Source organism: Acinonyx jubatus, chromosome D4 (assembly GCF_027475565.1).
Source record: "Acinonyx jubatus isolate Ajub_Pintada_27869175 chromosome D4, VMU_Ajub_asm_v1.0, whole genome shotgun sequence".
In the NCBI taxonomy this organism is placed as follows: domain Eukaryota; kingdom Metazoa; phylum Chordata; class Mammalia; order Carnivora; family Felidae; genus Acinonyx; species Acinonyx jubatus.
Window position 1 is genome coordinate 11,347,933 of NC_069391.1, and position 25,854 is coordinate 11,373,786.

Below are 25,854 nucleotides of genomic sequence, written 5' to 3' on the forward strand. Positions count from 1 at the left end.
GTATGTTGAGCTAACCCATATAAGCTACTTATATGGGTTGTCTTCCATCAGGTGAGATGGACTGTGTAAGTCCTAGGAGAGGGCCATGGTGGTGTGGGGCAGGTTCGTCCTGAGTAGGATGTGTAGAGAGAAAGGCCTGATCAACACTCCTGAGATAACACTCCACAGCCAGAGTTTACTGCATCCTGTGAACTCAGTTACTCACCCCCGCCCCCTGTTGCGTCTGGGAAGAGTCAACCCTGACAAAGTCCCATTCCTATTCTTGGGGGATGATTTGCTTGTTTATACAAAGGTATCTATGTGAGGGACTGTGTGAGCAAGTCTGAGAGAAGAGCCATAACTGTCTTTGCTACACCTTTATCTCAATGTGCCCTGAGCACAGACTAATTCTCTGAGAACCCTAGTTTATTTGGTCTTGAAGAGCTTGAAGAACTTACTGGAATTTTGACAGTGGTTAGCTTTAGGCACTATAGGGTTTGCATAGGGTCTGTTTTGTGTACCAGCCTCTTAAAACACACCTTGTTTTGTGTGCTGCCCTCTTAACTGCTCCCTTCTCTCCCCTGCCGGCCCACATTTCCTGTGGGTCCTGTTTCTCCAGCCCTGGCTCCTCACCTGGCTCTACAGAGCTTGCCTTCCCTTGTGATTCAGCATGGATGCAGAGTCCAGAGCGTAGGGAAACCCTGAGTGAACTTCATCCAGAAGAGAGTTGTGCTTTTAAGACTGTTGAGGAAATGCAAGTGGAGGAGGAGAGATCTCACAGCATTATTCCAAGCCAAGAATTCTTGTGTTATCTCCTACAAAGTGTTATTGGTTGAAATGGAGGCTGGGCCGTTATAGAATGCAGGTTTTATAGTAATGGAAGGAGGGAGGAAACCCCTCCAGATAATGAGGCGAAACCACAGAAGCAAAGTCGTGGAACCAAGCAGAGGATGAAAGGAGTCTTTAAAATTCTCATTGTTATGTCAAGTGTATCGGTCTAGTTTAGGACAGTTATTGAATTAATTGCTTCTTTTCTTTCTTTTCTTTTAAGTTTATTTATTTACTAGAGAGACAGCGCAAGCGGGGGAGGGACAGAAAGGAAGAGGGAGACACAAAATCCAAGACAGGCTCCAGGCTCTGAGCTGTCAGTGCAGAGCCTGGCACGGGTCTCCAACTCACGAGCAGTGAGATCATGCCCTGAGCCGAAGTCAGATGCTCAACCAACTGAGCTACCCAGGTGCCCTGAGTTAATTGCTTCTTAATGGAAAATAAATATTTCAGTGTGCAGACTTCCTAAATCCGTAAAAAGGGCCTATATAGAATGGTATTTCAGTATTAGCCACTACTGCTTAAATTTAAAATTTTACTTCATTGAAAGGACTTTATTTTGTTTTCTTTTATGAGAGTCTTGTTAACTCGGTAGGATGGTTGGCCACAGGGAAAACCAGAAAGAAGTGCTTTCCTCAGGGCCATTTTCCTTTAAAGGATACTCGTAGATATGGATGTTTTACCAAAGCAGTGAGTTGTCTGAGGATTTTAGATCATAGGATGACAGAATTTTAGAGTACAAAACACTCTTTTAGTCAACACTTCCAGTTTATGTTTCAGAGAATTCACATTCAAAGACTTACTTATGATTACATAGTGGCAGAATCTAGGCCTGCTGATTCCCAGTCTGATACTTTAGTATTCGTGCTAAATCTTTTTCATGTTATAATGGTTATTGCAATTTTCTGAAAGCTTACTGAAAATGATTGTGGGTTAAGAGTCAGATATTGTTCTAGGTGCAGAAGACACAAAGATAAATAAAAGTGGTTCTACGTTCAAGAAGGGTAGGGTTAGGTAGGGAAAGTCAGCAAGTACATGGAAGATTGTCCAGTGTGATAATAGCACAGAGGTATGCACAGGAAGCGTATCAGTCAAGGTCTAGTTGAAGATAAGAGAAACCACTCTATCAGAAAAGGAGTGAATACAGAGAATTCAGTCTTACGGAATCATTAGAAATCCTGAGTGTAGGAATACGCTTTAAGTTGAGTCTCCAGGAATGACTTTCAGAGTCACACTGTAGAGGTAGCTGGAAGATTCTGGAAGCTGCTATCCCAAATGTCAGCCCCAGGGTATTCCCACCTTTGACCACTTGGGCTTAGGAAGTGTCTAACAAATTTGTTGCCTCCAGAGCCATCATGCCATTCCTGCTAGTTCTGCATTAGAAAAAAAAAAAAAAACTTTTTGTTCCCTCCTGGCTCTCTTCTTGCCTGTGCTCTGATTTCAGGTCTCACCAAGTGGATCTGATTGGTGGAGCCCAAATCATAGCTGGTACCCTAGTGTCAGGGGCCTTAGAGAAATAAAATTTTTAGCTTTCCAGCCTTTATAATACTAGAGGACCCATAGAATGAGATTATAGTAGGGGTCTTACTAGTAATAGTGTTAGTAATAGTAACGTGGCGCCTGGGGGCCCAGTCGGTTAAGCGTCTGACTCCTGATTTCGCCTTGGGTCATGATCTCACAATTTATGAGTTCGAGCCCTGCATCAGGCCCTGTGCAGTTAGCACAGAGCCTACTTGAGGTTCTCTCTCTCTGCCCCTCCCCTGTTGGTGCTTGCTCTCTGTCTCTCAAAACAAACAAAACATAGTAATAGTAACAATGTAATATATACATATAACAACGTAATATATACGTATAATATATAGAACACATGATTTATATAATACATTGTGTACGCACGTAATGTAATTGTAACATAATGCTCAAAGTAGAGTGAGCCAGTCTATAGTTAACTGGGATCAAGGCCTGAGAAGGGCAATTAACCTGCTAGTGGTGGGAAAGAAAGGCCAGAGAATTTTCACGGAAAGGAGTACCTGACCTGAGACTCAAAGATGGAATTGAAGCTGTCTCACCTTTTCTGAGGAACGTTGTACCCGTTGCTGGTATTCATCAAGTCTGTAAAATAGCTATCCTCAGAGCTCTGTCCTCAGACGAGCAACATCAGTACGACTTTGGGACTTGTTAGAAATGGAATTTCTTGGGTGCCACCCAGACTTACTGAGACAGAAGCTGAATGAAGCCGTTCAGGTGATTTTGATGCACACCCAAGTTTCATAATCTCTGCTGTATTAGTCCAGTGAGTAAGACCTATAGTCAGCGGTAGTAGATTCCTGGAAGAGGCTGGTGGGGGGCATAATCTATATATGCACCATGATTAAAATCTATAGATTTTTGAGTTAAATCTATGGGTTTGAATCTTGGCTTTTACATTTGCCCATCTGTGTGATTAAGAGCCAGTGACGTCACCTCTCCTGGTCTTCTGGGGATAACAATACTTGCAGAATTGTTGAGCTTCAGTGACACGGGTCTGTGCCTCTCACAGATGGGACGCAGGATGGGCATAAAGTCTTTTGGAGGAGACTTGATGAGAAACACCCTTAAATTAATCTTTCTTGGGAAATTTTATAAAGGCATTTCAGAGTAGAGTTCAATTCAGAAAGCATTTATGGCAGGCAGTCTGCTCTGTGTTTGGCACTGTGCTTGAATGCCATGGTGCCTTGATTCTTGGGAAGAGTACAGATGGTAGAGAGATGTGGGTCCTGGCCTTGGGAACTGCTTATTTTATTAAGAAGACAAGTACTTAGACAAGGGAAGTAACAGTCTAAGATAGTAAAATAATTAGATGCACAGTCAGGTGTTAATAATTTATGATGCTACGAAAACAGTAAATATTACAGAAGCTCAGAGGAAATCAGTCATTGTGAATTGAAGTAATCAGGGGTAGATTCCTGGAAGAGGCAGATGGGGACGTTATATGTGGGCCGTTTAAGTCAAATTTCTCAGGAGCATATTCCTTTATTTACAGAGTTTTTTTTCTCCTTTTTTCTTTTTCTTTTTAAATTATGAACGTTGTTTAAAAATGTGAAAAATTCAGGAAATAAGGCAAAAAAAAAAAAAAAAAACAACCCCGTAATTCCACAACTCAGACACATAGCTAGAAGTTTTGCTGGGTTTCCATTTTGTGTCTTCTGAAAAAAAAATTTTTTTTAATAGCAGTTGTTGTTACGGTGTGATACATCTTTATATTCCATTGAGTTAATTCTTCTTAATGCAGTGATGTTAGCATTCTCCCATGTTATTATAGACAAAACCTAATTTTGATGGTGGCATATAGGTGTTGGGTCACTTGAGTTTATTAACACTCCCAATTTTGGAAATGATGTTTGAAAAAACATAAAAGCAATTGTATTACCTTGGGATAGATTCTGAGAAGTGGAATTACGAGGGTATGGATTGTGGGCTCAGGAAACATGTTGCCAAATTATTTGCTGGAAGGAGTGGTTGAATTTATGCTCCCTTTCTTCCTTCATTCTCTTTGACTCATTCAGTATTTATGTGCTAGGCCCTATTCCAGGTTCTGGGGATATAGTAGTGAATGAAATAGGCAAAATTCCCTGCCATCAGAAAGCATACACACTAGTAGGGGGAAACAGATAATAAGAAAGTATGTAGTATGTTGGATGATAAAATGTGCTAAGGAGAAAAATAAGACCGGGAGAGAGAACAAGGAATTGTGGGGAGAGGGAAATTATAATTTTAAATAAGGTGATTGGGCAAGGCAGCGCTGGGAAAGGAACTTGTGAATGAAGACAGATAACACATGCTTCATTCCTGGGTATTTATCTCACAGAGCGAACAGTGAGGGAAAGGGCCGTGAAGTGGAAGCATGGCTTGCGTGTTTGCAGAAAGGCAAGGAGATCTGTATGGCTGGAACAGAGTCGGGGGCAGGCTAGTAAGAAGTGAGGTCAGAGGGTTGCTGGTGAAGGACGACCTGACTTAAGTGATAGGATTACTCTGGCTGCTGTATTGAGAACAGTCTGTAGGGAATCAGAGGCAGGAGCAAGAGAACCCTTTGTTAGGACACTGTTGAGGTGGAAATGATGGTGACTTAGACCAGAGTGATAGTGGTGGGGATGGAGAGAAATGGTCAGAACTTGAGTTTATTTTGAAGATTCAGTTGACAGGATTGGCTGACAGATTGGATCTGAAATGTGGGAGAAGGATCAGGAGCTTGGCGTTGGACATGTTAAATTTGAGATGTCTGCTAAGGCATCCAAGTGGAGATGTTGAGTAGACAGTGAGATAAATGAGACTGGAGTTGGAAGAGGCCTGAGCTGGAGAAATAAGTGTAAAGTTGACAGTGCATGTTTGTATTTGTCGTGATGAGACTGAAAGAGACTGGCGAAGGAGGACATCAAGAAAGAAAAGTGAAGTCCAAGGACTGAGGTCTGGGGCCCTTCAGCAGGGAGAGGTTAGCAAGGAGCTTAAAAGAGAAGCCGTGAGTCAGAGGGACGCTCTGGAAGAGTGTCGAGTGGTGCTTATAGGCCAGGTAAGATGAGGAAGGAGGACTGATAATTGATGTTAGGAGTAAGAAGTGAGTTGGTGTGGTCATTAGTACAGGAGCAGTTTTACAGAAGTGCTGGGGCATAGAAGCTTGGTTGCCATGGGTTCCAAGAGAGTGAGAAGAGAGGAATTGGCAAGCGCGAGTATACTCTTGAAGTATATGGCTGTAAAGACAGTGAAAGAAATGGGGTGGTAGCTATGGGGAGCTTGCCCTTTCACTTTTTTTTTTTACGTTTATTTATTTTGAGAGAGACAATGTGAGTGGGGGAGGGGCAGAGAGAGAGGGAGAGAGAGAATCCCAAGCAGACTCCACACCAGCAGCACAGAGCCCAAAGTGGGGTCTGAACTCATGAAACCGTGAGATCATGACCTGTAACTGAGACTAAGAGTTGGACACTTAACTGATTGAGCCACCCAGGCGCCCCAGGGGCTTGACCTTTTAAAGAAGCATAGCAGAAATAACTGCATGTTGGCATGCTGATGGGAAAGATCCAGTAGAGAGGTAAAATTAATAACATAGAATTGGTAGAGCAATGTCTGAGTTGGCGAGAGGGGATGGGGTCCTGGTGCACAAGTGGAAGAAGGGCCTTTGCAAGGGCACAGACAGTTCATCGTATCAGTAGGACAAAGGCGGAGTCTGTGGGTCAGTGATCTCACGTGGCTAGAAGGCGTGGCGGAGGCTTGTGGGAGTTCTCTTCCGATTAATTTTCTCAGTGAAGGGGCAAACGAGGTAATTAGTGGCAATTGAGGATGGAGAAGGTTTGAGGGGAGAGAAGAAAGTATGAAATCCTCACCGTGGAGAACAACAGAGTGAATGAATTAAGGAGAATGTGGTATAATTACCTAAGCTCACTTAGAGTAAAGAATCCAAATTTAAAGCTAGATTAGTCAGCAGAGTTGGATGTTTTTCTCTAGCCGGTACCGGGGTGCAGGTGGATCATTGGATTTTTGCCAAGTAAGGTTGACAAAGTAAGGGAGGCATAAAGATGTCGAAGTATGGAAAAGAATGGTTATAAAATAGAATTTAAACTGGGTGAGGAGGATAGTGTGGACCTGAGGTGGATGAAGGGGAGTGAAAAGATTAGTAGAGTGTCCCTGTGGGGTTGAGGAATGAAGACAATACTGTAGGGACTGAACTGGAAGGGAAGGTCATGGTTGGAGGCTTAGGTGCTGGAAACTGATTATTGAGGGATTTTCCGTTTTTGGTAACTGCAGAGTTTGGGTATGACCATGGGAGTGAGTAGCTGAGATTGGGTAGAGGATCAGATCCTTGGCAGGGAGGAGGCCAAGGAATCAAGAATTCAGGGATTCGGAAGGATTGTCTGTGTGCATAGTGGAATCACTAAGACTTGTGGTGGGAGTGGCAGTGGAGTCCGTGTCCGTGCACCAGGATCCGTGTGACTCAAGGAACGAGGAGTAACCCCGGGACTGGTAGATGAGAACAGAGTGGGGGTTGGGGAGTGTAGTTGGAGAGTAGTTTGGTGACCTCAGGTTAAAATCTGGAATTTTGGACGATGAGGGAAAAAGGCCCAGAAGTGGAAACAAGGAACAGAGGCTTCCAGGATGGAGAGGAAGCATTCGGCAGTGGAGAGGGCTCCAGAGGAAGCCAGCAATAGGTCAGGGTGAGAACGTAAGAGTGGGAAGGGAGCTTAGTGCGAAGAGATTGAGAATTCTACTGATCACTGACCAGGAGTGCCAGAAGGCGAGTGAAGGAGTTTCAGTGAGTGTGCCAGTTTTGTTGTTCCTTTGCCAGCTACACTTCAAATTCATTGCACTTGTGATGGAGGACCTGGTTCTCTGTCTTTTTAATTTTTTGAAGTGCCAGTGTAATTGAATGTTAATTCATAGAAGAATATACAGTTGGCCATGTTTGTAGATTGTGCTGCCTGACAGCATGAACCGGAAGGGTCGGATTTGGATGTGGGAGGAGGAGAAAGATGAGCAGAGCATGTCCCGTTTTGTGGCAAAGCCAATTGATCAGGCTGGCTAGGTTTGGAGATTGATTTTTAAGAAACAGAGATGAAATTGGGTGGTTTGGTCTTAATGGCCAGGCCAAGGATTCTAGACAAGTCTAGCTTTACAGCACAAAGGTCTTGAAAGATGTTAAAAGTGGAAAAGGTCCTCAAAAAAATGGAGTGCAGAATTGTCAAATGATCCAGCCATTCCAGTTTTGGGTATATATCCAGAAGAAGTGAAAACAGGGACTTGCACAAATATTTGTACACTCCTGTTCATAGCAGCATTATTTACGATAGCCAGAGCTAGAAGAAACTCAAGTGTCCACAGATAGATGAATGGATAAATAAAATGTATACCCATTCAGTGGAGTATTATTCATCCTTAAAAAGGAGGGAGGGGCGCCTGGGTGACTCAATCGGTTAAGCATCTGTCTCTTGGTTTCTGCTCAGGTCATGATCTCAGTTTCGTGAGTTCGAGCGGGGTTGTCTCTGTCTCCCTTCTCTGTCTGCCCCTCCCTGGCTCACGCCATCTCTGTCTCTCTCAAAATAAATATATAAACTCAGGGGGAAAACGGGAAATTCTGACACATGGCCACAACATGGATGAGCCTTGAAGACCTTGTGCTGAGTGAAATAAGCCAGTCACACAAGGATACATACTGTATAATTCCACTTATATGAGGCACCTAGAGACGGAAAGTAGAATGGTGATTGCTAGGGGTTTTGGGGAGGGGGGAAAATTGGAAGTTATTTAGTGGGTTCAGAGTTTTAGTTAGAGAAATATGAGAAAGTTTTGGCAGTAGATGATAGTGATGGTTGTACAGTAATTCAGTAGCTGGATTGTGTACTTAAAAATGTTAAAATGGCAAATTATATATATATTTTACTCTCTGCTACCCTCCCACCCCCCACAAGTGGTATAGGATATATAGGTGCTGCTTCTTTAATGGTACAGACAAGGACTAGGCAGCAATAGCTTGTTTCCAGGGAAAGAGAGGCAGAATTCTGTCTATAAGAAAGTCTTCTGGTTGACAGGCACAGTATATATCCCTTGCTGAGGTGTCAGCTCTATCAGTACTAATGTGGTAGTTTGGCCTTAGCATTGGGGTTCTCAGTATGGTTTAGAGGCAGTGGAAACACATTTCCCAAGTAGGAAAACATTTTCTCTGTGTTCTTATTCATTCGGTTTAGCAAATAATTTCTTTCGTAGATAATCCAAGGATAACCTCCACTCTATAAAAATACTCAAAATTCATCGGAATTCATCTTTTCATTCTTTTTTTTTTTAATGTTTATTTATTTTGAGAGCTAGAGAGAGCGAGTGCCAGCAAGTTTGAGCAGGGGAGGGGCAGATCCCTCCCTCGAGATCGTGACCTGAGCCAAAATCAAGAGTCGGACGCTTAACCGACTGAGCCATCCAGGCGCCCCTTGGAATTCATCTTTTAATTATCATATTTACTAGTTGAATTGAGTGCTAGTTACTTTGGAGTCATTTTATTTATATCCTCAACTTGGCAAAGGAGTTTAAATCGAGAAATTGGAAAGCTCTCATTCATAATCTGCTAAGGCCTATTTCATGACAACATGTTTTGGTTATTTGTCCAGATGTATTCTTATTGTTGAGTCACAATAATAACTAGAAGACAGATCCACAGGAGGACATACATAAATAAAGCCAAAAAAGAAAGCCACTGTTGGATTCTTGGGAGTCTGATGGATCCATGCTGAATCCCAGCTTTGTTTCTTAACTGAATTTGTTCTTAGCCTCACTTCTCTTATTTATAAAACAGGGATACATGTACTTACCTGGCAGAGTTGTTGTTATGATTAATTAAGATAATAAAATAAACCATCTCTGGCAACAACTGGGATACATAGGCATTCAGTAAATGGTAGCTGGTAGGTAATATTGTAATTATTACTGCAAAAATGTTTAACGGAACTGTTTCTGAACCCCGGAATGCAAACTTAGAACGCAAAGAAATTAGCAGAAAGGTCCTTCCATTTATACAGAGATTCACCTCAGGGTTTCTGTAAATCTGGGAGAGTCCCTAGTGCATTTGATGTTTACAGATCATTAGCAAACAGATGCCAGGAGGCAAATAAACTGTAGCTTAAGGATTTTCGAACCACTGACGATGAAGAGAAAAGCAGTTTCTGATAAAGTTATAACATCTCTAAGTACGTAGTGGCAGGCAATGGGAAAATTTTAATTGGGTTTATAAAAGTTTATTTCAGGAACACATGTACTTCCAATTTGAGGCATACCTATACATCTGTAGCCATCTAATTTATAGTGCTTGCTTATTTCTCCACTGGGGTTAATAATAAAACAACAACTAATATTTATTGTGTGCTTACTTATATGCCAATGTGTCTTTAGGAAGGAAGCCTGTAGTGTTCAGAGGCTTGTTTTCAATGGGATGTTTTAAAATTGGCCTTTTATCCATTTAGAGAGGCGGGTATTTAAGGAGTGTGTTCTGTTTATTCTATTTTGCCAAAATATGTGTTGAGCAGTTGTAACAGGGCAGACCTTTTGCAGGAGACCAAGCTAAATAGAACATGGGCCCTGGCCTCACCAGATACTGACTCCCTGTCCCCTGGACTGTTCACAAGGGGGCCTGTGGTAGCACGAGATGAACCATGCATGGTCTGGTCCTAGATTCCACGTCTGGCTCTGTCACTTCTTCCCTGAAGCTTTTCCTGTCCTTGTGAAAATTGGGTTCGATGCCCTTCTTCTAATCCTGGCACAGCACTTGGCAAGCTCTGTGGTTATTGTTTAATTCTGCGGATTCTCCGCTAGGGTTACACTGTAGACTCCTTGAGAGAGCAAGGACTGGCCCCTTCCTCATCTGGGCCAGTCACTTCTGCATATTTATGCCGTGAATAAATACTGATTTTCTAATTTTGGACAAATGGTAACCTATTGCTTTCTTTAACGATGATGCACTTATGATAGTCCTAATGTCATAGCTTTGTTATGAAGATAAAATTAGAAATTTTATTTTAAATTCCTATCACAGAGCCTGGCACATAGTGGGTACATGGTCAGTCGTTGTATTTGAATAACTGATGAAGTTCTCTCTTCCCCCCTGGATCTGATAGAGGTGTTCTATCTATTTGTGAAAAGACTGTATGCAGTGATGTTACATTTGTAGTACACAAAGGACACAGCTTCATTTAGGTTGAGTCTGAAATAGTTATTCACATTGGAATAAAAGTCGGACACTTATGGTACACATTCAAAAGAGGGGCTAAAACAAGTCCTAACTTACAGGGAAGTTAAATGGAAACCTGGGATTTTAACCGTTAAAAAAACCAAAAAGGACCTTCATCAATATGTATCAGTTTGATAGATTTTAGCAATTAGTTCCAAACTTACAACTGATTTTTAAGAACCTAAATATTTAAATAACAATGAAAGTTGAAAACTAGGATGTTCAGCAGGCAAAAAAGAGAAGTATAAGTGCACGTATTCTCTTGACTTTTTTCGTCTCTCCAGTACACCCCCTTTTTCCATTTTAAAGCTCCCTTTGGGGGTTGCCTAGGTGACTCAGTTGGTTAAGTGTCTGACTCTGGATTTCAGCTCAGGTCATGATCTCTCACAGTTTATCGGTTCGAGCCCCACATTGGGCTCTGTACTGACGGTGCAGAGCCTGCTTGGGATTCTCTGTCTCCCTCTCTCTCTGCTTCTCTGCCTTTCTCTCTTTCCATCTCTGTCTGTGTCTCTCTCTCACATACATACATACACACACACACACACAAACATTAAAAAAAAAAATAAAGCCCCCTTTGGAATTCGACTTGTGTTTGATTTTGGGGTTCATGTGGCATAAGTTTGATTGAGAATCAGGTTTTCCTAGACCTTTTGTGGATGGAATTAATTATGAAAAATATTTCAAATGATTGGTAAGTAGCGGCATTTGCTAGTCAAAAATCTATCACCCTTCCCTAGAAAGAGAGATGAAACTCCCAAGATTTTACTGCGTAATGTCAGTGGACTTATTATTTGTAGAACAGTTGATGCATTTAGGACTTGCTGATTCACTTAATTGGTAACTGTACTACATTCATAAGTCCAACAACTGAAAACAATAGGTCAGTGTCTGCTGTTTATGCATAAATAGTCACATCAGAGCGGGATATGTCTGAAAGGCAGAATCTGTCAGTTTGAGGAGGAATCTGGCACGTGAATGGTCCCATTGCTTACCCTTCTGAGGTGGGTCGTGCTCTCCTTCCCTGAATAATGTTGTTTGGGTTTTTGTTGTAGGTGTAGACAGTGACCTGTTCTTGTGTTATCAAGCTGGCTGCTGTTAAGTAGTATTTGAATGTGTTTTAAATGCCAGTGTTGAGAAAAGGCTAGACTGGATACATAGTTTTAAAACCAGTGATGACTCAAAGTTTTCTGTTTTACCACCTTTATGTTTTAGAGCAAAAAGTTAAAACGTACAATAATTTTTAAGAAATTCCACTTTTACATGGAAACCAAATGTTCATTTAAAGGACTTTGAAATGCCTTTTTATAATAGTGAATTATATTCCTTTGTAATTTCAGGGTAAAACCTGCATTTTGAAATCAATAATTTTTTGAGAAGAAGTAATTTTTAATTTAAAAACATTTTTAAAGGAAAGACAACATAAATTATTTTGTTCCACTGTTAAGAAGAAGGAAATCATGTTGATGGTTTTTTTTAACTATGTACAACATTTGTAATATTCCTTTCAAAAATACATTATTTTTAATAAGTAAATTTTAACTATGATAAGTGGAATAGTTTAGTAGAATAATTGTATTTAGTTAAAATGCTATACTAATGATTTAGGTATTTTGCAATATAAAGTAAGTGAAACTGACTCTTTATAACAGTAATGAGTTTAATAGGTAGTGTCCTTAAAGCTCTGTTTCAGTGCAGTCCAGTTTGCATTCATACTGTCCAGAAACTTTAATGCTACATTATACAAAAAAAAAAAAAAGAACTTTTCTTCATGAAGATTAAAAAAAAAGTTTATTTCTGAGTGCGTTTTGGGGAAGATTGAACTCGTCCTCAAAATATATGACTTCTCAGACTACTTTCTGAGAGTGACCATTTTCAGTGTATAAAATTTGAAAATGTCATTAGGGAAAGAGCAGGGTAATGGACTATTTACCCATTTGCAGCATATTCTCATCTTCTCATCTGGAAAATTAAATCTGATTACAGCTTGGATTAACATTTACGGTTGTGGGAGAGAGGAAGATGGTACCTTAAACAACATGGAATTGAACAATGAGATTATATCGTTTATAGCTAATTTTAAAGGCTACCTTTTGAAGGGAAGATTTTTATAATTGTAAGCTTTAATATGTTCACTGTTTTGTTTCTTACTGACTGAAATATCCTAGAGGTAATGACTGGATAAACTGAGAGGGCATTAAATGTAATGCTTTCTGCCTTGATGCCTACCATGTTAAAAGTGAAAGCAACGTAGATTCCCGTGTTAACGGCTACATTTGCAGTTTCTCTGAAATTTCCTAAAAGAGCTTCAGCTCTAGAAGATTGTGACATTTGGTTAGTGTGCCGTTGTTACACATTTCATAGAAAAATGAAGTCAGTGTATTTTTCGATAGTCAGTTAAAGTGTCACGCCTTGACCCTTCAAATGGAGTCCTTGGTGTGACAGAGAAAAACAGGCAAATAACTTGGTAAGGTGTGAGTGTGTGCACACATACTAGTTCCTGATCTACAAATGAGCCCTCATACATAACCACAGTACTTTTATGAATTATTTTGCATTTCTGTTGTAAAAGATCTGTCTACCACGTTTTCTAGGAACTTGAAGCCTAAGGCAGAACTCAAGGTTTTGGAGCCTGTGTAAAATAATTTATAGCACCGTTCCAGCAAGTCTTGCCCAAACTCTTATTCTATTAATTAAACATCCTGTGGCAATCTGGTATATCTTAAAGATTTAAAGTATGTTATGGTAGAAGACTCGAAAACATGAACAATTGAGGGTGAAGAAAATTAACCTTTCTTTAAAGAAAAAAATCAAGACATATTTGTTCTGAGACTTTTTTTTTCCCCCCCGCTGTGAAGACATAGCCTCTTAAGCATGGTCATGTTCGGTGCCTGAATCAGATCGTGCTGTTGGGATTCCCGTGCTGTGAAATGTCCTAAGTATGGAAATGCTTCTGGTGGCTTCCAGGGGAAGTGGTGCCCATGTGTCTTTGTGGAGACCTCCTCTTGCAGGGCCATGGTGCTGGAAGCAGGGAGTAGCCCATCACATGGACATAATGCAAAGCCTTGTCCCAGAGCCAGCTGCCTCTTTGAGGTGTATGTAGTTAAGAGACGTATGGACTCTACCATACCATGCGTCTTGTGGCGAGATATTTTTAATATATTTTTTGTCGAAAAGTATTTTCCTGAGAGATGATGAAATTAGTTTTTAATTTTGTTAAGAATCAGCCACTTAAATCTGGAGAAAGTTGCCGAGAGAGAAGGAAAAGGAATGTTCTTAATTTTCCTTCAGGGGGACAATTCTTAGAGAAAAAGCTTGACATATGCCCATGCTTCTCTTCTTACTGCCAATTGCCTAAGCAAATTGTTGCTTTTTTCCTTGGTAGTTCTCTGATCTGCAGATTTTTGTGTTGAAAGTTAGCTGTTTGGTGACACTGCATTTGGCGGTGAGGGTATGAATGTGAGAAGGTGTTTTGGAACATTAGCAATTACAGTATTGGATGGTGGATAAAGAAATAGATATATAAATATTAGACCGATGCACAGTTTTCCAGTGTATGTTATTTTCCATATAAAGATATAGAACATTTCATAAAATGTTCCCAGACCATTTAAAACTCAAAGAAATGCAGCTGATGCAATGAAATACATAGAGTCCTTGTAAAAACATACAGACACGCAAGTGGATTGCTGCCAGACAGAAAATTTAAAGGCGGTTTGCTTAACTGCAGGGTGCTACGTTTTGCACAATGTGCCATGCTGAAACTGTTAGTAAGGCGGGTGTTGTGTTGCTTGAGAAAAGCAGATTGTATTTGGACCTTTTAAACTCAGATGTTTCCAATGTCGATATTTTGGTGACATTATGGCATTATGATCGACTCAATGTGAAAAAAGAGGATTTCACTCTACTGTGCAAAATAGACATTTTAAGGAAACGCAAATCAATTATTTTCGTCTTTTTTGTTAATTTTTACAAAATTCCTTTCATAGTGTTTTATCAGATCGGATCTTTAGCTAATTGAATGGGACTTAGTAGGTTGGGCTTTGGGTTTTAAAAAGCATTGCCCTCCCTATCTGCCCCCATTCTGCTTTAAAAAAAATATTGCTTTAGAGAATGTTAAGAACCCATGAAGTTTGCTTTTGTGACCCTCAAGGCCTTAAAGGAAAGCACAAGCTTTATGCTTGGATCGTAGTAAATAATAATCCATGTATTCTCTTGGAACGTGATTCTGTAAAACTCTGGGCATCTCACTTTGGGGTTAGTCTGAGGACAGTTGAAGGAATTTGATGATGATGGTGATTATGCCTACCACTGAGGCAGTGTTGAGGATGGCATGATTTGAATGAGTTCCATCTTGGCACTCCATGGTCATCTTTACCGTTAGTATATTAAAATAAGTTGAGTTTTCTTTTTATCCATGCTTTCTTCTCGTTTTAAAGTTCTAGACTGCATATATGAGTAAAATACATTTTCTAATTATTAATGTAGTTTCTTATTAACGTAGTTGACCAAGGATGTAAAAACCTTCCTTCTCCCACCCATGAGTAGGAAACTTATTTTTTAACTTGAAGAATATATCACAAATTTTGGTTTTTGACATTTGTCCCCTCAGAGAATGGTGATAAAAAGATAAGTCTTTGTGTTTTTTGCCATCTTTATTTTCATGAGTATTTTTGTGGTTCCTGAGAAGCATCAACTACTGCAAGAAAGAGGACATGATATTAAAGATGTACATGTGAGTCATTTCTATATGAGGTTTTCTGGTTAAAGAGTGTTAATCACATGACAGTTGGAAGAAAAAGAAGCCTTAGATTATTTTGTGGCTTTCTGAACTTGTTTTTCACCATTTCCCTCAGTGGCTTGCTTACAAGTGCATTTTTGTTTCAGTTTTGGGCGCAAATTTTAAATCCTAATATGCCAGTTTTTTTCTGCACCAGGGTGACGTACGTATGTTTTAGGAATTGGAACCACTGCCTCTTATGGAAGCTCTCCCCACCCCCACACCAGCAGCACACTTTGAGAGGTTTGATAGGCATCTGGCTGTATCTTTGCATCCTGCTGACTAATTCTTCCCTGTAGACCTAGTGCTGCTCAGCCCACACCGTTAGCGCCCTCTGGCCTCCTGTCCCAAGAGGGCCAAGTTCTTGAGTGATTTCAGCCCTTCCGGCCGGAGAGAAGCAACAGCTTCTTCCTCAGGCTTACTGGGGCAGCCGTGCACAGTACCTCAGAGAGGGTCACTCCAGAATTCTGCTGGTCACAGTCTACACGGGTCCTTTGTCCCATCTACTACTTGCAGATGAAGGTTAAGAAGGAAATTGGTCCCCAGTTTGTAAGTCAACCAGAAGATCCTTCAAGAAGAGTTGAAATGGTCTACAAATAGTTTCAGCTTTTTTGCATCACCCATTGGTGGAAGCTTTGTTTTTTTGGTATGCCTTTTTGAATATTCCTGCTTTTGTTACTAGTCTTGGGTTTTGAAAAAATAACATCCATTGACTTGAATGACTTGAAAACTGGTATTTCTAGGGTTTAAATGTAGTATGTGAATAGGCTCTTTGTTTTCTCCCTTTTTGATTCTTTGCTGCAGAAAGGTTCTTGGCTGCATTGTTGTGTTGTGATTTGGAGGGTTTTAACTTTTAATGTGGATTCACTCATCGAGAAGTAAATTGATGTTTTAAAAGGTAGTTATGAAAAAAAAAGATAGCTATGAAAACCGAGTAGTGTATTTTGTGATTAATGTGCGAGGGGACCCTCAAATATTATGCTTTTCCACAAGCCTTTGCACTGATATGTGATTTCTCAAATATGTAATATTATTATCACTCCCCCATAATGTGTCTCTGAGGAACCAAGTCTTACTCTTATTAGAAAAGATTGAATGTTTTCCTAATCAATAGCAAATGGAGTGCTAATAGCTTTTAATTAGTACACTTCTGTATTGACTTACAGACGATGGCATTGGATTATCTTGCAATTATGATTGAGGAATCAAGTGAACCCTTTGGTAATTCCATTTTAAACAGATGGTCATAAAAGGTGTTTTCACCTATGTATTTTTATAGTTTCTATGCAAGTCTTGTTATGTTCAGTAGAACATAATATCTCATTTCATGATATTTTGTCTGCACTGCCAAGCCAAAAGTCTATTGTTTGGTTCTGTTTTGAAGAAAACTTCATCTGGTTTTATCTGTATTTTCAAGAGTTCATGAGTGTTTTGCTAAGGGTATATTTTATTTTGAAAAGCAAAGAGTTTTGCATTTGTTCCTTGAAAGAATTCTTCTCTTACTCCCCCCCCCACCCCCGCCAACACACACACACACACACACACACACACACACACACACACACACACACACACACACGCATGCAATCTGAAACTGGTGTTTAAGGTGGTTTATCAAGCCCACATCTGTAACTGTGAAAAGGAGGCTTCTGATTAGAGAAAAAAAGTCAAGCCAGGTTTAAGACTCATTTTCTTTGGAAAAATATATTGAGTGCAATTTGCAGCGGGCAAGATTTTTGCATTAGGTAATAGTCTAAAGTTAACCGTAGCATCAGGTCTTCAGAATTTTTCTTTTTTATATTTCTGGAGGAGGGTAATGGGAGTGCCTTGCCGAGTCCGTCCTTGTGCTCATCAACATAGCAGCCTCAGCTGCCCCCCTTGGATCCCCTGCCAGGGCTGCTATCATCTTCTGATCAAATATTAATGTGTGATCCTCTGCTTGCTCACTAATCCAAAGCCAATTAATATTATCTGTCAATTATTTACAGATCCTGAGGTGCAGAGGCAATTCCCGGAGGACTACAGTGACCAGGTTCGGAATGCGTAATTAATTTTTTACATGACAAAATTTATTTCAGAGTTGTTCAACATATTATTACTGTTCTTTTTACTGAAAGAGATAAATGAATTTTTAGAGGGAAGAGAAATAGCAATTAGGAACCCAAGACAAAAAGTAAAAACAGATGAGGTATCGGATTGAAAATATTGGTGCTAGATTTGGGGTGTTAACCTTCAGGAACAAATGCACAAAAAGTAAGGAAGAAAAACCTATCACAAATTTTTACTTTTTACTTTGAGGTATGCTGTAGTCTGCAGTTCGTTAGGAAATCCTTTTTGGGCTGCCTGTGAACTTACTTACTTACTTATTTATTTATTTATTTATTTATTTATTTAAATGCTATTTAAGCAGTCAAGAACCAGCATAACAAAAAAAGAGAGGATGTGGAGGGAAGTTTATAACATTTCCTGGAATTTGAAATAGATTATGAAGCTGTGTGTTATGGTAGTACTCCAAGAAGAAGATAACGCATTCAGGAACGGTCTTCAGGGTGAGGTTAGTTCTAATGATGGTAGTGAAAGTTGAGGTTGGTTGGTTGGCCCTGCCATCTCGAATTTCCTGTATCCCGCAAGCATGGAGTGAAGTGAAAGGAAATATTTTAGTCACAGAATAGCGCTGAAGTTGTGATGTTGCTCTACTCTTGATAATTAGATCCGGGTTATACATTCTGGATTCCAGTGTCTATCTTAAGAAATATTAGAGATGTTTTATAGCTCTTTGGGGGGCATCTTACATTTTTAGTTCAAATAAGCAATTTGGGATGCTTTTTAAAGCCATTTCAAGATAGAAGCATCCTTGATTACACTGAGTAAAACAATTATAAGGTCTTTCACATGTAGAATATTGTACACAATAAAAACATGTTTCTGAAGTACCTCCATTGGATTTTGTCTATTAAAAAATGTCCTTGAATGAGGATAAGTACAATGGAATAGAAATATCCAGTACAATAGTCGTAACACCTTTGCAATGTGGCCTGTTATATAGAGGGCAAGGTATCTGAGACATCTTTATGAATACAGGGGACATAATGTGACCAGGAATATAACTGGATAATCAGTATAATGAGATGCTTTGTAATGAGATTTTATTGTAAAAGAACCCAAGAGAACTGGTATGGTTTCCTTTGTGTGTGATCTCAAGACTCTTGAATGAGATTTTAAAAATACTAATCTTCTCTAACCCTTGCTTCGTCTTCCAACAGGAGAGTTACATTTTTATCTTGCCTTAAATTGCTGTGTGATTGATTGAACCCATTGGATTTAAACTGCACAATCCAAAGATTATAAGACCTCATTATTAATAATTTTTTTCATCAAACAATGTCTAAAGAGTGAAAAATCTCAAAGTGTGGTTCTGAATAGACTTGAGTCCATAGCTCTTAAGAAAATCATTATTCTAAAATCTTTTGTCTAGGTAAATAACTTTTGTGGTCCCAGGTTCTGAATTAGCCAACAAGAGAAAATTTTGTGGGACAAACCTGAAAATAACATGGTTAACATCTGCATCTATTCCTTTAAACATAGTTTCTTGCTATATCTGAAACTTTTTGACCAAAATGACTATTTCCTCTTTTTGGTGTAACTTTTAAAAATCACATGGGTAGTATGTTCATGACAAAATACTTAGGAAATATGGATAAATCAGCAATAAGTTTAAAAAAGAATGAAAAGAAAGCAAACGTAATTCATCTATAGTTTTTACTCAGAGATAACCACTATGACAATTTGGTATTTACCTTCCCATGTTTGTTTTTCTGAGTATATGTTTGTATGTTTGGGAGGCACATATGTGTATATACACATATGAATGTACAGTCCCCATATATATAGTATGTGTGTGTATATAGAGAAATACTCTTCTGTTGCATGTGAAACTCAGTTTAGAGATTAAATATTATGTTATGAACTTAGTTCCCTTTACTTTGGTTAATGGATGTTATCACAAGTATTTCATATGTTGAAGTTGGAATAATTTAAAATTACGGTAAGAACCTTAAAAAATGATGATTTTCAGCTATTTTAAAGTATTCACAGGATAGTTACTTGTTTTCTTTGTTTAGATCTGTTAACATAATGTTAAAATTTGGAGGACGGTACTCATGGGCTAGATGCAGACTTAGGAGAGTCTTATTTAACATTTCTTCCAACTCGGCATACGTGGTTTCCCTTCCTTATCACATATAACTCGAGAACGAAGGGTGAATGAAAGGTCTGCTTTGCTTTTGGGGAAGTTACCTCCACGTTCCCAGAAATAGATTTGACAGTTGATTGGATGGTCAAGGGAATGAGACCTGCATATTTCTTATTTACCTTTTTATCAGTTGGGTGCCAATCTTCTATTTTTTCCTCCTCTTCTCAGCATTTTTTGGATTAAACCAAATTATCTTTCCCCTTGGTGTGCTATATTAAAGGGTTCTTAGAAATGTTTTATTCCATAGAAACCTTAAATGCTGAATATGTGCTTGATCTAGACAACATTTCTAGTATTAAAACATTTATGATGTAATTCGTAAGGAATATGGGAGCTAATTCACCACAAAGCATAGTGCTTGTTACTACATACGCACGCACACAAAATTCCCTCCTCCAGTTTTCCTCCTCATTCGCCTAACCTACCAGTGCTTGTTTTTACATATAGTGTATTTCCCATGTACCAGCACACTTGATCAGAGACACTTGCTGCTGCTAGATGTTTTATTCTGTGTGTTCTTTGTACCTTACAGTAAAAGAATCTGTCACAAATTATTGTGGCTCACTGCTTTAGAAACTGAGAAAAAAGGGAGGTTAGATTGACATCTGTGACTGAATAATGATGACCAGCCTTTTGGCTCTCCTTGAGCCACAAAGCTAGCACTGCCTTTAGAGTGGAAAAAGAAGTAAGAAGAAAGGGGAGGGATAAAAGAGAGTTACAAATCTGTGGTCCCGGAGATGTATTACTGTTGGGCCAGTTGTCTGCGTGGTATGATAATCCATTTTGATCTTCTCTGTCTTAATTGTCTGCTAAAGACAAATGGGCAGTAAAAGTTCATCAGTTTCATCTTTTTGCTTCTCGTTTAGAAGCAGAATAAATGATCCATCACTACAGAAGTAGCCTTTCTTTCTGACACGGAAGTAATGCAGACCCAACACGTTTTATTAAAATGTTTTCCCCTCATTATTTCGCTCCTCTCAGCTCTGATAGATCTTACTGTTTCATAAAAAATGTAATCTGAAATGTAAATAAGGGTCTCGATTCAGAAAGAAGAAGTAATGAGCAGCCTGAGCCACATCTTAGGACTCTTGATTGTAATTACTGACAAAGTGATTTCTCTGTGCCCCATTTTTTTTTTCTTCCTTAAGTTGTCTGTGACACCCTCAGACCGCAACGACATCTATGGTTTAAAACCATTAAATCACTGTAGCACTCAATATTTCATTTAAAATCTGGTAAGCCTGCTATCTTGAAACCTGAAAGTATAGGCTTTGTTAATTCCGGAAAGACATATGCAATTCCTGTATTTTTGAAAATAGAGGAACAAACCAAAAAGGCAAAAGCAAGGGCTTCTCAGAGTTCACATTATTTATTCATCTGCTTTTGTTTAATGCTTAGCTGGTTTAAGTACTAAAACATCAACATTGATAGGATCCTGACTTGAATCCTGCATTTAAAAAAATAAATCTTGTAACAACGTATTTAAGGAATTTAAAAAATTGTGTCCCTAAGCGTAATATGAAGTAGTCTAAATTTTTTTTGGTGGGGGGGGCGGGTGGTGTTAAGATTCCAAAATCACAGATATGATTTTTTGGTTACTTTGGTTTTGGTAGCTTAAACCACATTCTTTTCAATCTCTCACTCCAGGTTTAGATAATGAAGTTCTTAATAAAACCTGGACCATAGAAAAATTTGTTAAAAAAGACCAGAATCGCAATAAGATTATTTTTCATTTCTAGAAATGGTTCTCAAAGATATCAGCATGTCAGTCTAGCGTTAAAAATAAAATACAAAACATGAATACCTTTTTTTTTATTGGAAACAGCCTGTAGTTAATTAAGTAGATTTATAATTATTCTGTTTACTGTATTCATTCATAATTATGGAAATAATTAGTAAAACTTTATTCATTGTGATTAGTGTAGTTTTAATGAATACTAATTGAATTAAGGGAGGAAAGGATAGTTAACATGTTAGCAAATTATGGTCAACCATTCTCATCAAAATCCCATCTTTGGTTTCAAAACATTATATGCTTTTCCAGATTAAAAAGGGCCTTTAGTAATTATAACATGTACTATGGGATAATTTGGAGTAAAGCTGTGGTAACCTATCAGAAGATTTCCATAAATAGCCTTGTAATATGTCAAGTGTAATAGGCATTACACATACCATTTTAAAACATGTTAGTTATAATACGATTACCTCTTGTCCTAAAACATGAAGAATTAATAATTTGTTCTCACAGTTGCACTTTTTACAGCCTGTTTGTTCCAAGAGTAGTGCTTAGAGGGGGTGTACGAGAAGTTGCTTCTCCAGTGTGCTCATCTATATTTTGGTGAAATATAGCCAGTGTCTTAGAGGTTTTTGAATAGAGGTCTGAGCACCCTTACTCACCCTATTTATATTGTTCGCTGTTTAGAGTTGCAGGTAATTTTTCTTTCCACTGGCACTGAAACAGAGGTTATAATGAAACCAACAATCTTTATGCATTTATAGAAACTATAAAAATTTTATGGAAATCTTTATATAGAAACTAACAGTGTTTCTTGTACAAGCTCTATAAGCAATGTAGAAACATGGGACACTGGGAAAAATAAAAAGGTACCCTTTCTTTTATGGTTTTATATGGTCTGTGTGATTTTAAAATTTCACTATAGGCAGTTAAGCAAATTATAAAAACATACATCACCTATATACTAAAAAGGAACAAAAATATGTTGCATAACTTAGGCTAATTGTGATGGAAATTGGCATTTGTGAGTTGCGTGTAATTGCTTAAATATGGAGTTTTCATCTGTTCATACTTCAGGTATGCTCTAAAGAAAACATTTTTTAAGCTCACAATTATTCATAGTGTAACCTATGTAAATGGTTTGGAAGATTCTGATTAGAAAGACAACAGAGATAATATTTACTCAAGACTTAAACTACCTGTATGTTGGTGATGGCTTCAGTTCTTTTGGTGAGCTCCTGTTTAAAAACTTTTGTGTTATTTTTTTTTTCTAAATCTTGATAAGCCAGAGACTAAACATTTCTATTCAAAACTTGTTCATGCCCTGATTCATTGAAAGAATACAGGTATGGTAACAATATAATGTATAATAATACAGAAAATTACAGACATAGTCCACAGCTCCTAAATTTTCTGTTACTGTGAAAGGAAGTCTCATACTGACATTATATAATATGACATACATGTGTAATATTCACACAAGATTTAAAACAAATGACACAATTTGATTTTTCTCATTATTGTTAGGTGGAGAACCACACTGCTGTGCGCCTGGTTTGCATAAAATGTGACATTGATTCCAGAAGGATTCTGCCAGTCTTTCTATAGTGACTTATCTAAGCTGTAGAATCTTCAAATTGGAATTGAGACTTTGGGCCTTGCTTTCACCAAACTCACAAAGAGTAGAATCAGACCTGGGTATATCCCATTTGTCTTGGAAACTTGAGCTTCCTTCCCCCCCACCCCCATTCTTCTCCAAGGTGTGGGTGCTGTCATACTTCCAGTCTGCTCATATAATCTGCTCAGATTTGATCCACTTTAAATGGTGAGGTCAAGTTTGGTCCTGGAAACCATATACATGGGAACAGAATATATTGATTCATTTGAATCTCAGCCAAAGGGTCAAATAGATCACACTTTAAAATGGCTCTACAGGGGCACCTGGGTGGCTCAGTCGGTTAAGCATCCAACTTCGGCTCAGATCATGATCTTGCAGTCTGTGAGTTGGAGCCCCGCGTCAGGCTGTGTGCTGACAGCTCAGATCCTGGAGCCCATTTCAGATTCTGTGTCTCCCTCTTTCTCTGACCCTCCCCTGTTCATGCTCTTCCTCTCTCTGCCTCAAAAATAAATCAATGTTAAAAAAATTTTTTTTTTAAATGGCTCTACAACCCGACCTTTAAAAGACTAACTTATAAGTGGCTGCATTTTCTGATTTTTTTTCCCCCTTGTGCCTTTGATGGCAGAAACTGGGAGACTAGATTTGATTTTATGCATTAATTGAATGAGAGATTGATAAGTGTAGTGTCTGCACACTGTGAGCCAGATACCGTATCAGGTAAAGAAGAGAGAAGTAGTAGATTCCATCTTCCCCTGAAGGACCTTAGTGTCTAGTAGGCTACAGGGGTAATGGGGTCTAGTAGGGGTCTAGACCTTATGGTCTAGTAGGCTACAGGGGTTGTTTTGTTGGACTGTTAGAACAATGGCATGACCAGAAATTGGGGATGTCTCTGAAAACTAGGACCTTTGGGTAGGGATGCCACCATGTAATCACATTCCTCCAATTTCTTGTCCTTTGTGTTATGACGCTGTAGAAGGTAATAAAGTTAATCAGAGTAGTACAGAGAAACCCAAGTGGAAAGTCCTGAAGCTGCCCTTAAAGATCATCTTTTAAGTTTGTTTTAGATGTGTGCTTTTTCCAAGAGTCACTGTTGATTTATGGATTTTTCCACCTCTTGCTCAAAAAGGTCCGTTTCCATATTTCTTAGTAACTTGGCAGTCTGGGACTGTAGATGGAAACATAATTTTCTCATCCACAGATATAAACTCTCAATCTCTTTAGACCCTAGGAGGTGATTGTTTAGCATAATAGCAACAGAGCACCCCGCTGAAGCAGCTTTCTTCAAGTAGTGCGTCAGTATCCACGATTGCCATCCAGTGTAGCCATTTTGATGGACCACATTACAGATTTTGAAAAGATTCATTGATAGATTGCAGATGTATAAATGCAATCCAGATTAAACATCTGCTTCCTTGTATATGTTTAAGAGTGTCCTGTTCTTGATGATTGTCTTGGTTTTAATGTTTTTTCGAGTATAGGTTCACGGATGGGTAAACAATAATCCTAAAAAAAAAAAAAAAATCTGTCACGTGTTGCTTTTATTTCTCCCAGTGTTGTTACAAGTCAAATTTATCACCTTGGATGAATGTCAAAATTCATGCTTGTTAAAGTGTGTGCTGAAGAGAAAGCCACCTTGTATATAAGAGCAGCTATCCTGTCATATCTATATCATGAGTTTCCCCCCTCCCCCATTTCCAGAAAAGGGTGAATTTAAGAATGGGATAGGGTTGGGCTGACTTCTTAATGAAAACTGTATTTCAAAACCTTAAACATGTAGCTGAACTCAATTGAAAAATTGATACATTTTCTGACTTAAGGCTTTTCTTTTAAGTTGAAGATTTCTTCCCAATTTGGTCACTCCCCAGCTGTTACAGTTATATAGAAGGAACTCATTAAAAAGACAAATTCTTTCTGAGCTATTCTTTCTGAAAGCGCGCCAGGCTATGCAGCTACGTTGTACTACTACTTACTTGAATCTAACGCCAGGAAATGGTAATTATGCAATCCTTACTTACACACTCTTATTAGAAGTGTTCTTCTGGTTTTATTCTGGCTCCAAAAAAGCCCCACTAAATTTTAGACATCTGTGAATACTATTGGATGGTCTTGTTTCTGGTGAGTTACTCCATGATTATGACTAAATGGACTGTGGCTGTTTTTGAGAGTTGTAGTCTGAGTCTTAACTTTAGCCTCACGTAACCAGTCTGTTACACATAGGGCAAGTCTGTAGTCATCCAGTCTCATTCATTATCCCTCCTAAGGTGCTCTCCAGTCTCCCTAGTGTGCCATTTCTCTCTGCATTCAACTCTCAACTTCTCTCATGTGGACTCTTCCTAATGGCCTACAACCCAATGTCCTTATAATCACTACCTTCCATAAGATGGCCAAAGATAATTTTCTAAAACCTACGTCAAATCACACCATTTCTCTTTAGTCAAAACTCTTGATGGTTCCCTGGTGCCTTCAAGATTGACACCAAATTTCTTAACTTGGATTTAAGGCCCTTCACAGCCTGACCTTGACTCAGCCTCCAGCCTGCTGTCCTACCACTTTTCACTTTATAAGCAGACATAGAACACCTCACTGTTTCCCAACATGGTTTGCTTTCTCCCACTTCTGTTTTTGTCCAAGCTGTTTTTATGGTTGAAATGCCTTCCTCAAGCTCCCACCAGGTATCCCCCAGGTATACTTCTGTTCAGCATTAATTGCCCTGCTTTATATCACTTCCTCTGTGAAATTTGCCCTGACTGATCAGTTATTCCATCTCAGCACTTGGAGAGCACTTGGAACATTGACTCCTTACACTGTATTATTGTCTGTCAATCTGAATTCTTCCAAGTATAGGAATGACTGTAGTCCATGTTAGAGACTCTTTTCAGCAGATTGGATAAATTATAGGCCCGTGAATAATTGTGAATATGAAGTATGT

The 25,854-nt window shown here is 38.9% G+C and overlaps 1 protein-coding gene and 1 long non-coding RNA gene across 20 annotated transcripts in view; one reads left to right on the top strand and one right to left on the bottom strand.

Moving 5' to 3' along the window:
- DENND1A (DENN domain containing 1A) overlaps positions 1-25,854 on the top strand; it is a 508,124-nt gene that overhangs the window by 112,319 nt on the left and 369,951 nt on the right. For 15 of the 18 annotated variants that reach the window (XR_008290952.1, XM_027035064.1, XM_053204646.1 and 12 more), the window contains one exon: positions 17,309-17,352. The exons of the other annotated variants lie outside the window; for them this stretch is intronic. Coding sequence is in view for 14 of the 15 variants with exons in the window: in XM_027035064.1 (XP_026890865.1) it covers positions 17,309-17,352 (44 nt within the window). In the remaining variant the exon portion in view is untranslated. The remainder of the gene's footprint in view (positions 1-17,308; positions 17,353-25,854) is intronic. 18 annotated transcript variants of the gene reach the window in all.
- LOC113592866 (uncharacterized) overlaps positions 1-25,854 on the bottom strand; it is a 53,407-nt gene that overhangs the window by 2,092 nt on the left and 25,461 nt on the right. The window contains exon 3 of one of the 2 annotated variants that reach the window (XR_003412849.2): positions 23,296-24,428. The exons of the other annotated variant lie outside the window; for it this stretch is intronic. This is a non-coding gene — a long non-coding RNA (uncharacterized LOC113592866). Of the gene's footprint in view, positions 1-23,295; positions 24,429-25,854 lie in introns of those variants that run through there. 2 annotated transcript variants of the gene reach the window in all.